Source organism: Asparagus officinalis, chromosome 3 (assembly GCF_001876935.1).
Source record: "Asparagus officinalis chromosome 3, Aspof.V1, whole genome shotgun sequence".
Classification (NCBI taxonomy): Eukaryota; Viridiplantae; Streptophyta; class Magnoliopsida; order Asparagales; family Asparagaceae; genus Asparagus; species Asparagus officinalis.
Window position 1 is genome coordinate 105,443,450 of NC_033796.1, and position 21,207 is coordinate 105,464,656.

The 21,207-nt window shown below is 36.9% G+C and overlaps 2 protein-coding genes across 2 annotated transcripts; one reads left to right on the forward strand and one right to left on the reverse strand.

Moving 5' to 3' along the window:
- On the forward strand, window positions 987-13,037 carry LOC109835653 (uncharacterized protein ycf36). Its single transcript, XM_020403630.1, is given in 6 exon segments — window positions 987-1,321; window positions 1,324-1,366; window positions 1,369-1,533; window positions 1,638-1,666; window positions 8,694-8,750; window positions 12,531-13,037. Coding segments are annotated over 6 exon segments (786 nt in total). The 5' UTR covers window positions 987-1,036; the 3' UTR covers window positions 12,738-13,037.
- LOC109835652 (cytochrome P450 90D2-like) lies at window positions 13,414-17,867 on the reverse strand. Its single transcript, XM_020403629.1, has 8 exons — window positions 17,483-17,867; window positions 16,817-17,141; window positions 15,490-15,639; window positions 15,159-15,404; window positions 14,942-15,028; window positions 14,674-14,859; window positions 14,469-14,590; window positions 13,414-13,797 (listed from the first exon to the last, which is right to left on the reverse strand). Exons 1-8 carry the CDS (start codon window positions 17,683-17,685, stop codon window positions 13,692-13,694), a joined length of 1,425 nt encoding a protein of 474 aa, XP_020259218.1. The 5' UTR covers window positions 17,686-17,867; the 3' UTR covers window positions 13,414-13,691.

Here is a 21,207-nt window from a genome sequence, read left to right on the forward strand (position 1 = left end):
GCCTAAATTGCACATTTGGTGGACTTTTAACAGCAAATAAATCGCCAGAGAAATAAAAAAAATACCAAACTGTACCAAATTGATAATTACCAAATAGAAATAAACAGATATAATCAACCAAATCAAGAGATTTACAAGATGAGGACAAGCAATAGAGTCGTTAACATTACGTAACCAGCATTGAAATTTGAAGCAGAATGGAAAAAAATCCACAAAAGCATCCAAAATATCAAAGCGGGAAGAATAATCAACTTAAAATTAAAATTAAATTCTCCCGACTTTATCTCAAATTGAAATTTTACGCGTAAGCGAGCTGAGGTTTTGCTAAATTGATAACGTATCAATCATAAAGCATGAATTTAAGCAGAATTAATCCAGAAAAATCCACAGATTTGGAGAGAGTAATAGAAGAATTTTCGCCCAATTTAGGGTTTCGCTATGTAAATCAAACAAAGTTAAAGTTTCTTGGAGAGGAGGTCTCCGGTGTCGGCGGCGGAGAAGAGAGGGCGGCCGTCGGGGCCTCCGGTGAACAGCATGGAGTCGAGGACTCCACCGACGCCGGATCCTGCGACGACGTCGAAGAAGTCGGTGATCAAGGCTTTTTTATCGCCGGAGATGTCACGGAGGGTGTGCGACAGAGAGCGGCGTCGGCGAGGATGACGTCGTCGTCACCGTGGCCGTCTACGCAGATGATGCGGACCTCGCCGGAGACGGAGGATGAGGGCTTGTCGTGTTGGGGGGTGGGGGAGATCTTGGGGTCAGCTCAAGGAGAAATGGGATCGTGGGAGTATTAAATGGGGAAAGGTAATTTGGGAATGGATTTATTGGGCAGTGGGTTTACACAGTATTTGGGGGTTACTTGCACTCCTTTTTCGGTTTAAGGGTGTTTGGGTTATGGTTCTTGGATTGAGGATGAGAATGAATGAGCCAATTTAATTTGGTTCCCCCAAGCAATTTTCCCAAAAAAAAATGGTTAAGCTCCTACAACTAAATTATGAAATGAAAAGAATCTCAAGCCTCCAAAATTGCAACGTCCATGGCGTCCTCATCATCATCCCCATTCCTCAAAACCCTACCCTCCCCTCTCCTCCTCTCCCCTCTCACCCCCCCAAAACTCCCTCCTTTCTCCCAACCCTGCACCAAACGAAACCCTAACCCTAACCCTAAACCCCTCAAAATCTCCGCCTCCTCCTCCTCTTCATCTTCAACCGAGTGCCCAGTCCCCTTCGATCAGCAACCAATCAACGAGTACCAAACCCTAGCAACCTCCCTCCCCTTCTCCTGGGCGGCCGCCGACCTCCCCCTCTACTTCCATCGCCTTCGCTCTCCCTCGGCGCCGCCTTCGCCCTCCTCGTTCCTCCCGTCGCGCCTTCGGTTCCCGCGCCGCCGCGGATGCGCGACGGCCTCCGGTTGGGCCCTGGGGTCGCGCGTTCACCGGGATCCTTGCGGCTTGACAGCTAGGCGGTGCTGAGGCATGTATCATTGGGTGGCGCCTTTACGTCGGGAATCGGTTGCTGAGTGCTACCGTTGAATGTGGGTTGTGATTTTTATGATGAGTATTGCTGTAAAATTGGGTTTTTTTTATGTTTTTTTAAAGTGGGTGAAGGTTGATTGTTTTTTCGTCCATTTGGTTGCAGATGAGGAGACTGGATGGTATGATGGGCAGGTGAGTTGTTTTTATACCAAGATTTGTAGTTCCGTTTGTTCTAAAGAAAGAGAGATAGTAGTTCCATTTTGAAATTTTAGTGATCAAAGATTCATAATGCATTTGGTTGGTGTGCGGGCTTGAATGGAATAGTTTGGATAGTATAATTGTTAAGAGTATAAACTTATGATCTCAACCCACACTGTAAAGTCTGGAGTTTCCGCGTAGTGGATGAGGTCCTCGACATAGTATTAGAAGAAACAAGTTCAAATCTGACCAGCCAGTAATTTAAAGTGGAGTTAGAACGAAAAAAATGTGAACTTTGGAGTTTTGTTGTAGTGGGAGGAAACTTTAACACTAATGACATATTTTTATTGTTTTCATCTTAATCTTAACTACTTAAAACTAAGAGTTCAACAAAAACATGCTACAGTACTTTTGATGTCATTATTTCAAAATTTCCGTTCCAAGAGCTATAACTATGTTGTATACATATGAGACAAATGGAAGTATGTGCTTATGCATATAAAAATCTTTATATCTGACAATATGCATAATTTTCCAATAAGTCTAGCAGTTATTTTGTTCAGTGGAGTGTATGGTATACTTGACAAAACCTCATCTCCATGCTTAGTCAAGAGTAGGAGTTGATCCTAGTAAAGAGGAGTTTTTTCTTGGTAATTGTTCCGTTGACATTGTTGAATGAGTTGGAACCCAAGCAATTCAAGCTATTAGAGGAAAAAGCGATATGAGATCAACACTTTTCTTCTTTTTTCTATTTTATCTTTTTTCTTGTTATGTATTTACTTTAGATTTTGGTAACTTTATCTAAGACCTTGAACCCACAGTAGTAAAGAGATTGACGAGTTTAAATAGTAAAGGTTAAAGATCAAGTGTAACAAGTGCTAGAAATTTTTGGCACTAGAACAAGTCAAACAACACGTTGCATTCAGTGAGTCCCAAGGCTTGCACTGCGCCAACAGGCGTGTAGGCTCGGGTATGACAAATTGTATCAACACGGTTAGTCAATAGTAAGTGTAAAACTAAGTGCTATTCGGGACTAAGTGCTACATTGCGTAATTATGGTGGGAACTAGCTCTAGAACATGTAGCATTTTCCACTAGAGTTCCTAGATATCTAACAAAATAATAATTTTTAGAAATAGTGAATTATAAGTTTTGCACCGAAAATTTCAAAAATAACAAAATACGATCCAAGAACCACATCCTATTGTTATTTTCAAGAGGAATACGCCATTTTAAATTTCTTATGAGCAATTGAATATACTGTAGTATGCTATAATGCTACAAAATCAGGTCCTTTTGAAATCAAGGTAAATATTAAGAAAGAAAACAGACTATTAAATTTGTGCAAAACTAAAAGATTATTATTATCAAATTCACAATCAAATGTCAGAATTTCAAATCTTGATGAGTCGTCCATATAATGCAAGAATCACCTCATAGGTCACATTAAAGTTACGAATTATAGCCCGGTAACATGTGAATGCCAAAAGCATCGCATAACATATAGTTTCGGGGAACAGAATGCACCTAACACTGCCATAGGCCGCTATCCACATCACAATACCCGAAAAAGGGTCACGTCACAAATGCCTAAAAAGGGCCACATAAAGGTGCATTCAAACCATATGGCAGACAAACACATCACTCCATAGTGGACTTTGTGAGGGTTTTGAAAACATCGAGAATCGCTTGTCAAATGGCTTGATTTCGAAAACATATCCTTTGTCAAATTACTTGATTTCAAAAAATATCACTTATCAAATTGCCTGTTTACAAAACACATCACTCATCAAATTACTTGATTTAAAAAACGCATCACTTCTACCATAATAATATTGGCATGTTCACTTATCAAAATTATAAATACTTTAAATCAAGCAGACAAGCGTAAATATCATCATCTCAGTTAAAACAGTTTATGGATTTTACTTTTCTCTATGTTTATTAGATGCTAAGTCACGAAAAATCTTTGAATTCATTAAACTATTGAAATACATTCAAAATACTTCTTTTCTTTAAACCTTCCAAATAAAGTGCTATTCACAATTAATTGAGTTCCCATGAAACAAAACCACTTATCACATTTTATGTGAAATCAAATTTACTTTTAATATCTTGTACGAAATCAAAATCATACTATGGATTAGGCCACAAAAGAAATAGATCGAATCACATTTAACTTTATATACATGAAGATAATAGATTATTCACATTTCGAGCACATAATCAATCAAATGTAGCAATCATGTATTTTCATATTATAAAAATATTAGTGAGAAATGAACTCACATTTGGTGGATACCACTTCCTCAAAATGCCACTTCTCTTGATATCAACCAGATCTTATAATATAAAGATATAAATCTAATATTAATTTAAGGCAAACATACATTATAGGTTAATCACCTCATAATCTAAAGCCAAATAGATTCAATATAATCAAATAATAATTAAAATCCATAAATAGTGTATACATATGTTTAGTGCTAATTTTAGCAATTTATCATAATTTTTATAACACCATTCTATTAGTTTTGGACCTATTAACAATTTCAGACAGTTTTAGGGGGTTTCAAACGATTATTCAAGCTTAATTTCGTCACTAGGTTTGACTTTATTGGGCCTGATGGTAACTAACAGAGCAGTAGGGGTCTACATGAAAATTTTCATTCATTTTATCTTCTGGACCTATATGCAAACTCAAAACTTTTAGGGGTTCTAAAGAAATTTTGTTATTTTAACTTTGTTTTCTCATTTTCTCTCCTCTATGCCTTTTCCTTACTGCGATCCCTCTTCCTCTTCTGTTCTCTTTTTTTTTTCCGGCTGATGCTGCGTAGACCCTCATGCTTTCCGGTCCTTTGCTTCTCGTTGGGGTGACCTCATGATGGTGAGACCTCGCCGGCGACTAGGCGATCAACGACAAGGTCCTCATTGGAGCTAGTATGTATTATTTATTATTTTTTAACTATACAGATCCCAAACAATAGCATTCAATTCACAATTCAAGCTACTCATATCATCATCAATCAATTAAGAAGTCTAATTGGACAAGGAGTAAGGAGTTATATCTTAGGATTGTTGGATGCTAATTGAGGTATTTCCTCTCCTCTTCCTTCTCTCCTTTTCTATTTCACTTACTATTGCAAGAAACAAAGTTTGTGAGTTGGTTTGGATTTTTTTTATAGATTTATTCTCCCCTTCGTATCTACCTCTTTGAAGCGGTGCCCCACTTTCTTCTAATGACCGAGAGCTACCAAATTAGTGAGGTGATTGGGCACATTTTTCATAGAACCCCCTTATTAATATTGTCATTTGCATGAACTTCTTAAGATAAAAATAGGCTAATTAAATTTGTATTTGGTCACTACACTCCCCTCCTAATAAGAAGTTTCATCCTTTAAACTTAACATACATTAATCTCCAAAGAGCTCTGGATATTTCTCTCGTGTAGAATCTTTCATTTTGTAAGTAGCTTCTCTTTCTGAATGAATCTTCCATTGAACTTTCACATATTTGATGGTTCGACGCCTAAGTACTTGTTCCTTTTATAATCTGCAATATGCTCTGGTTTCTCTCATAAGTCAAGTCTGGCTTGAGCTCCACTAGGGACAACTTAACGATCTCATTTGGATCTCGGATGAACTTTCGGAGCATCAATATGTAAAATACGTCATGTATTCTAGATAGAGATGACAATAATGCTAATTTATACGTCACGGGACCAACTCGTTCCAGAATCTCAAAAGGATCAATGAATTTTGGGCTTAACTTGGGTTCTAAATCTTTTCACTCATCGGATAGGCGAAACTTTCAAGAAAACATGCTTGCCAACCTGAAATTCCAATTCTCTCACTCTTTGATCAGCATAACTTGACGACTTCGTGCAATGCGAAGACGTTCCCTAACTATATGAGTCTTATCAATTGCTTGTTGTACCAATTCTGGTCTAAGAAGTTTTCTTTCTCCAACATCGTCCTAATGAATAGGAGACTTGCATCTCCTTCCATAAAAAAGTTCATATGGTACCATCTGAATGCTAGCTTAGCTTGATAGCTGTTATTATATGCAAACTTGACCAAAGACAGATAATCTTCTCGTCATCCTGTCATTTCGAGTACACAACATGTCAACATATCTTTTAGTATTTGAATTGTGCTTTCTGATTGGCCATCTGTTTGTAGATGGTAAGTTGAGCTAAAATTTAGTTTAGTTTGCACAGCTTTATGTACACTTTCTTAATATTCTGATGTGAACCTAGGATCTTTATCAGAGACTGCTGATTTGGTATGCCATGCAAGCTCACTATCTCATGGATGTATATTTTAGTCAGATTTTCAAATGAAAATTTCATATTTATAGCTAAAAAGTGCGTTGATTTAGTCAATCGGTCAACAATTGTCCATATTGCATCATTCTTTTTTAAAGATTTTGGAAGGCCAGTGATGAAATCTATGGTGATTTTTTCCCATCTTCATTATATCCAAGTTTTGGACTAATCCAGCTAGTCTTTGGTGTTCAGCTTGTACTTGTTGGCAAGTAAAACATTCCGCAACATAGGTGGCAATTTTCTTTTTCATGTTATTCTACCAATAGATTTCTTTCAGGTTTTTATATATTTTTGTTGATCCAGGATACATATCATACGAAGAGTGGTGTGCCTCTTTTATAATATTCTTCTTTATCTCTGGCGTTGTTATCGAGGCATAAGGCGTAATGCGGGGCGCAAAGGTCCCTTACGCGCACCATGCGTAAGACGCACAACGATGCGCACGCCTTACTGAAATGAGACGCACAACTCAAACTAATATTTTCAACATAAGACAAAGAAGCATATAAGCAACATGTTTATAAATTGTCACATAAAAAAGCTAAGAAATGTAATTTTACCTACTAAATCACGAAAGAGTCTTAATTAACATGCATAACATAGAGAAGTTCATAAGTTTTCACAAATCACAATGCAAGATAATCTCCAACATAAGCAAAAGTCTATGAAACAAAACAAGCAAGTAACAAATAAGAAATATGTATTTTTATTTAAAATATAATATATGTATTTTTAAGTAACAATTAAGTGATTAAAAAAACATGACTGTTCATAATTTTTTAGTTAGCATTCTTAATTGCTATTTGCTAGTTAGCATGAAAAGATGGAGAATAAAAGTAACAATTACATATTTACATGTTCATAATTTTCTAGTTAGCATGCTAATTAGAGAAGGACGTTACAATTAGCAAACAAGTGTACTAAATTACTAATTACTGTTTTCTTTTTATAGGTTAAACATGAAAAGATGGAGAATGGATTAGCAACTAGCAAGAAAGTCTATAATATGATGTAAACATGTAATATGTAAATTATTTAAAAAAAACAGAAGAAAGAGTCTATTACATGACGCTGGTGTCAAGCGCACACGAGGCGCGCACGAGGCGCACACGAGGCGCTCTCCTCGAGCGTGCCTCGTGTGCGTGTAGCGCCCCTGGTGCGGGGTGTAATTGTCCTAGCCCGTAATGCCCTGCACCCGAGGCGCGTCTGGGTCGCGCGCCTCGATAACAATGATCTCTGTTATATTAAGCACACAAACTTTAGTTCCAAACCTCAAGGACCCATTCTTAAATTCTCTTCAGGTGCCTTCTTCCACATCTCATTCTTTATCTTCACCAGTTGAGGATCCTTCTGTTGGTTTGCTTTAACTCATCTACCAAAGAAGGTTGTATCACCATATTTGCTAATTTAACTCCAATTCGGTGGACTTTAATTTTAATTTCAGTACGATCCAAGTCCTCTAATATTTTCTTTTGGGAAGTAATTAAATATGCTAAATTGCATGAATTCTTGTGGCTCAAGGCATCAGCAACAACAATCACCTTGTCGAGGTGATAATTGATGGTCATGTCATAATCTTTTAGAAACTCCAACCATCTTCTTTGCCTCTAATTCAACTCCTTCTAAGTGAATATATATTTCAAACTCTTGTGGTCAATGTATATTTCACAATGTACTCCATATAAATAATGTCTCAAAATCTTAAGAGCAAATACTACTGTCGCTAATTCCGAAGCATGAGTGGGATAGTTCTGTTCATAAAGCGTTAACTGCCTTGAAGTATATGCTATGACTTTTTCATTTTGCATAAAAACACACCCCAATCCTCTTCTAGAGGCATCACTGTAGATAGCAAAGCCTATATCTCCAGAGGGTAATGCAAATATTGGAGTAGGCACTAATCAACTTTTTAGCTCTTGAAAGCTTTTCTCACATTCATCTGACCAAATGAATTAAACTCCCTTCCGAAGACGAGTCAGAGGTGAGGCACTACGGGAAAATCCTTCCACAAATTTTATATAATAGCCAGCTATACCAAGGAAACTACAGATCTCCGTCACACTTGTTGGTCTGTACCAGTCAACTATAGCTTTTATCTTTTTAGGATTCACAGAAATCCCTTCCTTAGAGATTACATGTCTAAGGAATGTTACTATATTACCCTGTTGCTCGTCTTCTTGTTCCTCTTATTTCAAAATGATGTTATTGGGCGGGTTATTTTGGCTATTAACAAGTACAAGTTTCATTAGAGATTTGCATCATTTTCCTAGCCCTACTGTAGTACTATGGAATATGTGAGTTGCTGATAGCCTAATGCCATGTTTATGATACTTTCTTGCTTTAGTCTTTATTTTATTCTATAAATTAAATACCAGATCATATAGGTGTTTTGCTGTTGATTTTCTGATACACTGTACAATTATCTATCAATCTTGTCCATTATTGAAAATCAACCCGATGTCACTTTAATTCAGTTGAAGCTTTATCTGGGAAGTTGATCATTTGGAAAGGGCTTTGTATCTTCATGTAATGAGCCCATGTTATCAGCCATGCAAGCAAGAACTTTTTATCATATAGAGTCATTCATTGGTCAAAGCAAAATTGATTGAAAAAAATATATATATTATGAACTATAAAAATAGAAGTAAGCATATGTAAAGATTGTGGCTAACTTAATACTCCCTTGTTTTGGAAGATATGGGTGAAGACTCCAGAAGTGTTGGCACGTGATAGGCTTCTGGGTTCATTTTCTGTAAGTTTCTATTGACTTGATCCTTAAACATTTTCTCTGTTGACAGTTTTTCTATTAATTATAAGGCGGGGCAATGCAATATTTTTCTTCAGCAACGCCACCACAATTAAGATTGCCACCATCACTACAATCGTTATTGTTGCATCTTCCCATCACATCATGTTGTCTACGGAGTGAAAGGCCCCTGAAAGAGTTGATGTAGTTCTTAACTGTCAACCTAATCCCTCTCTTTAAATTGATACCAAACTACCAATATATTGTGGGGGAGTAGAGGGGCTTATCATAATTGTAAAATCACCGTTCACATGTAGGGAACTTACCTTATAGTTTGTGCAGTCTGTGCTCATTCAACATAGTAATTCGGTCAAAGTGAACCCCTTGATAGCAAAAAAAGGAAGCAGAACAACCAGAAATAGGAGAATATACATTGTTCTTCGGTTTGCCTATGTAAACAAAGAGAGTAGTTTGTTGTTTAACTTGGGAAGGGTATTGAATTATGTTTCCTATCCACTTGAAGATATCTACAAGAATAGTTTCTCAACATATATATTTTTATTTTTGGTACAATTACAAGACCCTATGTTAAGTAGTAGCTCAAGTTCTGACTGTCGATGAACTGGCATTTATCTGGCTTTGTGCCCATCTTGAATTCCTTGTCCAAATTTGCGGTACATATGATTGACATCACCTTTGGGTTCTTGGGCCTTCTTCGATTTTGATAGGCCTTTGCTCATTAACATTTTCTTAAGAAGCCTCGCAAATCATTACATGGATTCTTCAAATACAACACAGTCAAATTTACAGCCATAGCTTGTCCTTACCAAGTTTCAACTCCCTGTTTCATGATTCATCCTCTCTCTCATAAGCTGATAAATAACAGATGAAATAGGATATGGCTTTTATATGCTAGATGTGGTTTTACCGGCTTGTCCTTTATTGTTATTGGAATTGCCATCCTTTATTTTTGTCGGATGCAAGCTATAATCAACAATTTCCTTGGATTTCATGCTTAGATACCAAGTTGTTGTGGCACATGGATTTAATAAACAATGAGACATGAATAATAAACAAAGGTCACCTTTCTCTAAAAGGTTAACACATTAAATCTCTGATCCTAATCATGTACTAAGTACTATATCTCCTCTTCATTCACGATATAACTCTGTTCAGCCCTTAACTTGATGCTTTGAAGCAGATGCAAAAAGCAAAACCCCACACGACCAGAAAACACATTTCTTTTTTCTCCCTCCACTGGAAAAAAAGCTACAAGGGAAAAGGGAATAAAATTTACTGTAGAGGCAATATTCCATTTTTGCGCACAGAGAGAAAAAGCAGACTGAGTAGAACACAAAAAATCTTAACTGTGAATCAAGAGAGCATCGCTCTGTTAAGTGGTCTAAACTATAAATTAGGTTGGTAGCCACATGCTTCAATATTCCACAATCTAAAATTGGTACATTCAAAAGTCCTCGCTATTAAGCAAACATGATGTCTTAAGCAAGGTTTTAAATATCGGATGTCGGGTTCATGTCGCTCGGCCAAAATTCATGTCGGATAGCGGAAATCGGGGATATATCGGGGGACATGAAAAAAATATCGGATTGCCATATCGGATAGGTTGATATAATATCATAAATGGAATCTTCACATACTTGATAATTATATTGTCTAAACATATGAAAAAGTACATATGAGAAGGTCTTCATTTTCACAAGCAACCACCAAGTTTTTGCTTTTGCATAGAAAACCAAATAGACACTAGAACAGCTTAACTGCATATGTTTAGACAATTCTTATTAAAGTATAATAATTATCCAGAATATAAAAATTACTAATACAATTCTTTGTACACAACTTTATTTATTAATGTAAAGATTTATTAATTGTTCAATTTAAGAATTTATGTTATTATAAAAGTCACTTCATAATTTTACACTCAAAGAAAAAGATTACAAAAAAAAATGTTCACATACAAAGCGCGTGCATTATACTAGTAGGAACAAAAAAAAAATTCTACTGAAATTGAAAATTAAACTCGTAATTGCTATTCTAAACTACTTAACTGCATCGACTAACAATTGCAGGATTTTTATTATATATCTGTCATTTCTCCAAACAAGAAACTAGTAAAACCGAAGTATATGTGCACCTAATACAAATAAATTCATGTGTTCTTATAGCCTTCCATTATAAAGAAAACACATGCAATAACAAGTAATTAAAACCTACAACAAGCACCCATATGGGTAGTGGATGGGAAACAATGTGAAACTTTACATAAATAGAAGGTGAAAGATATTGCAAATCATATGATTTCAACATGTCAATGTGAAACCGATATTTCTGAATTTTGGCCGATATTTGATGGCCGAAATGTCGCCCGATATATCCGCTATTTTCCGACATGTCCCCGACATGACCTCAAAAACGCCATACGCATTAAATTCAACAATTTCGTGGCGGCTAGGCTCCGAATCCGCAATATCGGCCGTCATGTCCGACATGGCGGCCGATATTTAAAACACTGCTAATCGGGGATATATCGGGGGACATGAAAAAAATATCGGATTGTCATATCGGATAGGTTGATATAATATCATAAATGGAATCTTCACATACTTGATAATTATATTGTCTAAACATATGAAAAAGTACATATGAGAAGGTCTTCATTTTCACAAGCAACCACCAAGTTTTTGCTTTTGCATAGAAAACCAAATAGACACTAGAACAGCTTAACTGCATATGTTTAGACAATTCTTATTAAAGTATAATAATTATCCAGAATATAAAAATTACTAATACAATTCTTTATACACAACTTTATTTATTAATGTAAAGATTTATTAATTGTTCAATTTAAGAATTTATGTTATTATAAAAGTCACTTCATAATTTTACACTCAAAGAAAAAGATTACAAAAAAAATTTCACATACAAAGCGCGTGCATTATACTAGTAGGAACAAAAAGAAAATTCTACTGAAATTAAAAATTAAACTCGTAATTGCTATTCTAAACTACTTAACTGCATCGACTAACAATTACAGGATTTTTATTATATATCTGTCATTTCTCCAAACAAGAAACTAGTAAAACCGAAGTATATGTGCACCTAATACAAATAAATTCATGTGTTCTTATAGCTTTCCATTATAAAGAAAACACATGCAATAACAAGTAATTAAAACCTACAACAAGCACCCATATGGGTAGTGGAGATTTCAACATGTCAATGTGAAACCGATATTTCTGAATTTTGGCCGATATTTGATGGCCGAAATGTCGCCCGATATATCCGCTATTTTCCGACATGTCCCCGACATGACCTCAAAAACGCCATACGCATTAAATTCAACAATTTCGTGGCGGCTAGGCTCCGAATCCGCAATATCGGCCGTCATGTCCGACATGGCGGCCGATATTTAAAACACTGGTCTTAAGTCCTGTATATGTGAAGTATATCTAGAAATACTTGTTGCTCAACTAATGGCAATGCACTCTTTCGAACTGTTCTTGTACGGCCGCCATGTCCGACATGGCGGCCGATATTTAAAACACTGGTCTTAAGTCCTGTATATGTGAAGTATATCTAGAAATACTTGTTGCTCAACTAATGGCAATGCACTCTTTCGAACTGTTCTTGTACGTTTTGCTCAATATTGCTTTACTGTATGATGCAGAATGTTATTCATGAGAATGATTGTACTAATATTTTTCCTTGTGTATTTTTCAGTAAGTATCAACACCATATCTTAGTCTTTTTCTTCTTAAACTTCAGGTAAAGCCTGTCTTAAACCGAGTTAAGATAACATTAATTGGTCTGGCAGTGGCTCTTGTCACATGTGCTATTCTTTTCATTAACATTGAGAACCTAAGGGATTCATCAGAGGATTCTGGGGGGCGAGCAATAGCTGGAGCTTATAAAGATGAATCTGCAAGGTTATTTGAACCTGATGCATTCTGTGGCGAGCCTGATTTATCCTGAGTCTTTGGGAAAAGGGTTCAATCATGCCCATTCATCCTTCAACTTTATGCATTTGGGGCGAGGCAGTTCATAGCTAGCTATCATAACCTTTCATGTTTTCATATGGGAGCCACCGATTCTTGTATGACATCATTCTACAGTTCTATTGACATCATTTTACAGTTCTACTGTAGAAATTGAACAAGTTTTATGTAATATTATCATAGGCCCCTACACTATGTGCAATCAATGATTTGTAAATCAATTAATTCATATGCTGTTTATAATTGTATATATAATAAAAAGCATGTTCTATAATTAGTTGCTTGTCTTATGATCTTTTGAAACTGCTGCTTGTTATTTGTTTTGAATATTTGTACCGAAACAGTTTTTTAACTCTTAAAGTGCTTTGTTAATTGTATGTTTCACATGTTCTATAATTATGATTGGTCCTGTTTTTGCATAACTTGATTCTTAAACTATTTGGAGTTACAAACCATTTTTCACCATCTTGAGAATTTCTCCACTTTAAGAATAACTCCAAATGTTGCTGCAGGTTGTTAAACCTTAAGAGGTCTCTCTCTAGGTATGCTCTTTGTTCTTCATGCTGTAGCTGTAAAATTTTGGAGGTCACCAGGGATTTATGTGGAGAGCACTCTAGGTCGAACAATCCTATTTGGAGGTTGGTTAGATTTCATCTCTTGTTGCTCTGAAACTTACCCTACAGCTCGAGTCTATAGAAAATGATTGCAATATTGGAAAAGGGTGAAAGAGTTCTTTCAGCGGTTATTCGATATAATAGAACTTTTGAAGTGACTGTTCACTATAATAGCATTCTTTACTATACACTCAATCTTTAGCAGCTATATGACATTGTATGTCATATGCTATTCTTGCTTTGCTTTGTGGATGTTGCGGACATACTTACAACAGCTATTCTGTTTGCGAGGCTGGACTTGAGTATCTTTCTACGCATCAACTGAGAAGAATATCGATATTCTTCCGCTTTACTTTAATAGGCATGTTTCTTTGCATTCTTACAGTGGGAAAGTTTACCATGTGGTCCTCCTCTGCAACCCACCTGCAGCGAAAATCATAGGATCATTATTGCAAAAGCACATGCAAATACATCAACATGCTTAGAAGCCTTCCTAAAGTTGAATTATGAAGGGAATCTCATGGTCCTAGGTCAGTTAGACATTTCTAAATTTATGCCTAACATCTTAGATGGCTAGTTCTAACAAGGTGATGAAGGTGTAACAAGGTGATGAAGGTGTAATTCACAATATAGAAGCATTTACCAAAAATATAGGCGAATAGAATATTTGAATTACAGGGAGACCGGCTTGAGAATTGTCGTTCCTAAAGGATCAGAAGATATTGACAACTTAAACATCAGCGCGAAGTTGATGCGTGGTGTCCGTGATGTTCCAAAGTAATCTTTCAGCCATTCAACAGGCTCTTGGTAATCAGACTATATATACATATAGCTTGTGCATATTAGTTTGATTTTCTTATATTGTTAACGTGTCTACACTTCAGTGAAATGGATTCAATTCTATATATGATGAATAGTTGTGGCATCTGAAATCAGAGCCAGAGGTTATTAGTTTAGTGTTTAGTTAGTTTAGTCCCACATTGCTAGGTTCTGCATTTGTATTCCCTTCACCTTATCATACAAGTCTATGTTTCTATCCATCCCTCTCCGTGACCAAGTCAGTTTCCCAAACATTGCTAATTGAGTTCACTTACGTGAAGCCAGTGACCAGGTGGTGGAGGAAAATGGAGGCTATTAGCCTTGAGAGATCAATTCCCGGGCAAAGTCTCTGTCCACCTCCAAATGGTGTAAAGCTTGATGCAGCTGTGTCCTTATCCTGTCGAGGTCTCAGAAATAAGTCGGAACCAAAGCAGTATTAAAGTCGCTAATTAGCAATAGGTATGGTACTTTTTATCTTACTTTCCATCTCCATGGATTGAACTTGTAAGCATCGTCATAGATTTCCTTGTCCAGGTGAACAGATCTGAAATAGGGGAGCACGCACCAACCCTCAGGTATGAAGTGATCTTTTACCTCCACATCTTTGATGGCTTTCCTCATGACTGCAGGAATTATGTTCCCCATTCGTAGTGTTTCTGATATAACCTGTTACAGAAATATAAACAATGTGATATCATCATGTAATAGAATCTGTGATCCGCTATGGTTTATACTCTGTCGAACTTACATTTTGTGTAAATGACAATGACATGTAGTCCATCCATTGCAAATCTTCACCTTCAAGGGACTTATGCTTCAGCTTCGTGTTCTCTTCCTGCGGTTTTTCAAAAGGCTATTAACTACTTACCATATGATATGCTACATACAATTGCATGATTGCTATATGGGACCACTTTTATCCAAAGCAAAACTTACAAGCGTATTCTGTTTAGTTTCTGTGATACCTTCAATTTTTGGAGAACAAGTGGGCAGTCGCTGAGGTATTTTATCGCTAGAGTAATAAGTACTGGTACGGAGTCCTCAGCTGGTATCATCAAATCAATCACGTTGTCGAGAATCAGATCATCAGTTAGTTGACCGCTCCCATCGTTGAGAAACGCATCTATGATGTCTCTTGAAATGCATCCGGTGTTGTTCTTTTTCTTCTCCTGGATGATGTATTTTACAAGCTTCATCATTCTCTTCTTTGCCTGCATCAAATTATCCATTTAGTCAGAAAACTGTAATTATCAACATGACATCATAGGAAATTTGTACAATGGAGTCGGATTTTACCTGCAGTGATCTATAGAATCTAGTCCCAGGTATTTTCACAGGTATGGAAATGATTCCTGCAACAAATTTCTGATACTGATGCCTTAGGAACTGCAAATGCTCCCCCGGGCCTAAACCGATCAAGGTTTTCACCATTATCTGAAACACCATCTGTTGAGATACCAAAACTCTTTTAGGATCATAGCGGGCTGTGGTACGAATTCGGTATGCAATTCACCACCTAAAATTTTTGAATTCTAGAGTACACAACTTGAATACATGATACGTTGTAAACTTTTTTTGGGCGCGCTTACCATTTTCCAAAATGTATAGTAGAAAGCTAGAAACTAGAAAAGCTAATTGTACATTTCAATGTTTTCTCATACAAAAAACTTCAAATGATTCATTTCAATGTTTCTGAATACATAAGACAGAAAACATATAAATTATAGACTAAGCCCCTTAATATATCTTTTTCCTCCTTCCAATTTTCTTCCCCTCAGCATCAAGTGCATCTTCAGCAAATTCTGACTCCAAACGATTTCATCTAATCTCCAATTTACTGGAAGAGTCCTCCAAATTATCATCATTGGGACCAATATATCCTCCTAAATTATCATCATTGGGATCAACATATCCTCCTTTATAAGGATAAACTTCGTAAATTTGTTTTTTTGGAGTTTGTTTCATTTTTGTTCTGTTTTACTTTTCACATGGTTCATGTTTGGACGATAGTTTCATTTCATGTTTTATGGGAAAACTTTGTGTGTTTTGGTCGTTGATATTATCTATATTGAGTCATAAGTTATGATTGTTAACATCATTTTATATGAAGACTCATGAAATTTATATGTGCGGTCTGCGCCTTGTTTCATTCGATTGTGCACAATGAATTCCGCCTCGCTCATGTGCACATCAAGGGACTTTGTGCCCTGCATACTTGCAAGCCGTACGTCAATTTTAGGGAACCGATTTAAGTACCAGGGGGAATCAATTCGCAAATGTACGGGGAATCGTTTCGTAGGAACTGTACAACTGTTCTAGGGGGTTCCAGGGAATTACGCAACAATGATTGTTACGAAGGCCTTTATGTCTGAGTAAAATATCTGAACTATACTCGTTTGTATGTATCTATCCACAAAGTCCATAAGAATAATATATGAAGACATATAAAGTACATAAGGACAAAATTATTCTTACATGTAAATTATTCAACATGGCACATCCTAACTGCCTGCCCTACATGATAGTTTAGGGTAAAAAAATGGTAGTTTTCTCTAATAACTTTTTTTACAAAACCCCTCAAAGTTCATGTTATTTTTGTGAAATGACCCAAATATAAACTTACATATTTGGCTTCCTCTTGGATGTAGACAATCTGGTCATCCCTCCAACTAGCCATAATCTCTTGCAAGTCCCTCTGCATGTCCGCAGTGATGTGAGCTTTTAGGATTGGAGATTTGAAGAAGGATCCAATTAGTCCATGAACTCTCCTTTGCAGGCTCCCATTGATCACTAGGATGGAAGACTTGCCCACCAGCTCAGTGAGCGAGCCCGGGAAGAATGGCACAAAATCTTCAGAAACGCTTTGCAGAATGAACTTGCTGACCTCTGGATCTGTGGAAACAATAGTTGGCTTGCCGAAAAGGTGTGACTTGAATACTTTACCGTACCTACATGTTGAGTACAATACCCATGTTATACCTTTTGTTGTTTTCCACACGAATTTAATTGATTTTAGCATTTTGTAATCATAATACATATACATATATGAATAAATAGGGGTTGGTGTGTCCCTCCACTTCTGGGTGGTGTGACGCTGACGCAGCACATATCTAGGACATTACGACCTTATATTCTATAGCTATAATCGTTCGACGTGCATTGCAATTAAGAAGCATGTATCAATAATGGAGGAGATAAGTCTCAACAGAATTCAATGGAAGACCACGATTCATGCAGGCGAACCCAAAAGTTTGGGTCAAGGCTTTCTTGTTTTTGTTGTAATACGTACAAACATTGACGTTTTTCCATGAAGCTCTCAGGGCGAGAAGAGTAGGCACAAGCCACGAATTTGATGGTCTCGCCGATGAGAGGCCATCCAAGAGACCCTGACGGAACCGGGGCTAGTGATTTCTGGCACCGTCTCCTCCAACAACTGATGGCCATGACCGTAACCATGGACGCAACGACGTAAATGATCAATGAGTCGTCCATCCCAGAGGCAGAAGGGACTGTGCTGTTGTTGAGGTAAGCTTCTATTTCAATAGGTCCTCTAGTACCCCAAAAGTCTTTTTAATGATTGTGCCACTCAATTGGCGATGTGCATCGAATAAGAACTAAAGCAACCTCTCATCATCATGTACTACTAGCTCAGCCGCTGTTGTGCAATAAATTATGCATACCTGGATGGTGATAGAAGCTTTTCTTTACTTAAACAAATCTTTCTCCAACTTTAGCTGCGTGCTTCCGCTATTTTTGATGCAGCCCTTTCCCTTAGTTTTTGCCTTTTGTTTGACTGTTTCGATACGGTGGCATGAGGTGGTCCTGTGGATGTCATGATGCTTGCTTTGGAGTGTATCTTTAACTACTTCACTTTTCTTAGCATAGAGTTTAGAATCAAGATTAAGTGTTCCTTTCCTCTGAACCACTGTAGATTTAGCTTAACTTGACAAATGAACCGAGGGAGGTTTAGAGTTCACTATCATATGTATGTTCATATCCTTGAGAGCTGAGGACCTGGTTATCTCCTGCCACCCCCTTCCTTCGTTTTTTGTAAGAAGAATAATCAAAGAGATTCTGGGGTTCTGTAACTGTGCAACTTTGCCTCATAAAGGATAGGATACTTGCACCTCTTTTTGGAATTATTTCGACGATATCTGATCTCGTCTTGACCTGATTACAAGATGGTAATTGCATGCATCAGTTTGCCAAGCTGGTCGGTCTGTACAGATCATCCTTCACTGTCTACTTACCTCTGCAATTGCGAAGATCGCAGGGCTGTTAAGATTCTTCTGAACTGCACGATTCTCGTCGTGACCTTAGCAGATTCTCGTAGAAAACACACCACATCCTGTAGCTTCGTGAAAACATTATCTGCGACTTCAGCCACAGGATGTTGTCTGGGTTTACTATCCTCCAAATTTCGTTCTTTTCAACTCCTTGTGTACCCAAGGAAGCTGAAACTTAGCAGATAATGCTCAGATAATCTTCAGCAACTAATCGATTACGAGCATCCCTAGTACTCGAGATCTCATAACACGACGACTAACTGAGCATTCAAGATCTGATAACATGATTGATGGCTACGAGACATGTTAAAACTTATGTTGGACCTATGACCCTTAATTATGTACGTTTTAGTTTAGAGCGGTTATCATACACTTCTTGGACTAATTTTTTTTTTTTCTGACCCTACTACGAAATTCTAGATATCGTCCTACTGTCATGCTCTTATATTCTGCATTTTTGATAAATTGTCATGTGTTCATGCGACGTATGTTCTAAATTCGTGTTCATGGAATTGGAACCTAACCAACAACTATATATAGATGCAATTAACTAGGCATGCACGTCGCGGAGCGAGATAATTACACATCCTAAATACAGAATATTTTTCTCGATTTTTACCATATGCTCCCCTCCAGGATTTGGTCTTGGGGTCTTGGGAAGAAGCTAGAGCTCAGTGTTGGGTTGTATATATAATTTCTTTGCATGTAATTGAAAATGAACTCAAAAACAAATTAACCGAAGTTGTGCTCGCGACCTGAGAGATGTCAAGCCACGAACATGAAGGCGCTGATCACATCCCCATCTACGTGTAAAAATACTTGATCATCCATAATAAATCCAAAATTCCGGAAAAAAAAACACAAGTTTAGAATAATTTTTTTTTGTAGTGTAATAAACTAAGTATAAAAATGGAAACTAAACTTTGATTTAGAAATCACTACCCAATTTTAGGATTCTCTTGCGACTTAATTCCTAGTTGTAGGGTTCCCAGCTTTAGATTATTGTCCTTTCCATGGACAGAAAACGAGATCTAGAGAAGACCCCTCAAGATTTTTAAAGTATTTGGGTATTTTTGGAGGGTTCAACATTGATGATCAGAGTGATCTTGGGTCTACTTCTATTTAAAGGGGTAAGATGAGGCCATCTAGGATTTTCACTATTCCAAAAGCGATTTTCATAATAGTGGTTTTTAATACAATAATAATTTCTGGATAATGGTGGCATCTATTAGGATTTTATGAAGTTTATCTACGGAATAAAACACAAGAAAAAATGGCACCAACAATAATATCACACATAACCAAAGATTAAGATTTAACGTGGGTCGGCAAATTGTGCTTACATCCATTGGGCAATCCGAAGAGAAATATTCTACTATGAATCAAGAGTACAAGTCTTGAACGCTACATCCAAACTTAAGGATTGAACCACAGGAGAAAATACAGACACCAAAATTCTAAACACCGTCTCAATACAAATCCCCAACACCTATGGGGAAACCAACACCATATCCTTGACGGCGTCATCATTTTGAAGAAGTGGGCATCTGAATTTACTACAATCGAAAAACAGAGCAATTTGAAATTATAACCCCCGCTCCCCCCATATGCATACAGAGCAATTTCTGCTTTTTATTTTTTATTTTGTGCTCTACATGGTTTCACGAATCAAATTTTCTTTTTATTAACGGATATTATCCCTAGGACCTCCAAGTCCTCATCTATTTCATATAGACTTAGAAATACTTCTTCAAAAAGGACTCAATCACATGGAACTTATGTGAGCCCTAATTTGGAACATCTCCCCCTCTAGCTCAACAAGAGGGGTATGCTAGTTTGTTACTCCTCACTGGGAATCAGTGTCGACCAATTGCCAACACAACTCAATCTTCTCTTTAGAAATGGTCAAAAAAACTACTTGTTTCTCATCAGTATGAATCTTCTATAGCTTTACCTCCTCTTTATCAACAGCTTCTCTAAGCCAATGATATCTCATATGATGTGTTTTGTCTTGGAGAGGAATGTAGAATTTTCGCTCAAATCAAGAGCACTCTTGACTATTAATGAAAACCTAATACTCATTCTACTGCAAGTCTAACTCCTACAAAAATCTTCTCAACAAAACTATCTCTTTACTGACTTTTGCAGCTGCAATAGCTTCCGCCTCTATTGTAGACATATCAACACATACTACAACCTAAACTGCCAATATACAACCCCCTGCAAAAGTAAACAACCAACCTGATATAGACATCTTATGATTGGGATCACCTGCCATATCATCATCCGCAAAACCTTATAGTACTGACTTAGAACCTTTGAAATTCAAACGTAATCTAAAATTATCTTTCAAATGTTTTGAGATCCACTTTACACCTTCCTAGTGTACGCTTCCTAGATTAGAAAGAAACATGCTCACATCGCCAATTGTATGAGCTATATCTGGCCGAGTGCAAATTATAGCACACATCAAACTCCCTACAACTGAAGAGTAAGGAATATGTTCCATCTTACTTTTTTTTCATTTGTAGTAGGACATGACTTCTTCATGAAGTTCGAGTGACTGACAAGAGGAGTATTGATTGCTTTGGCACATTTAATATTGAATTTATTAAGCAGCCGTTTAGCAAATTTCTCCTGTGATAACTATAATTTTCTAGCTTTCTTGTCACGAGCAATCTCCATACTAAGAATCCGCTGTGCCGAAGCCAAATCCTTCATGTGAAAA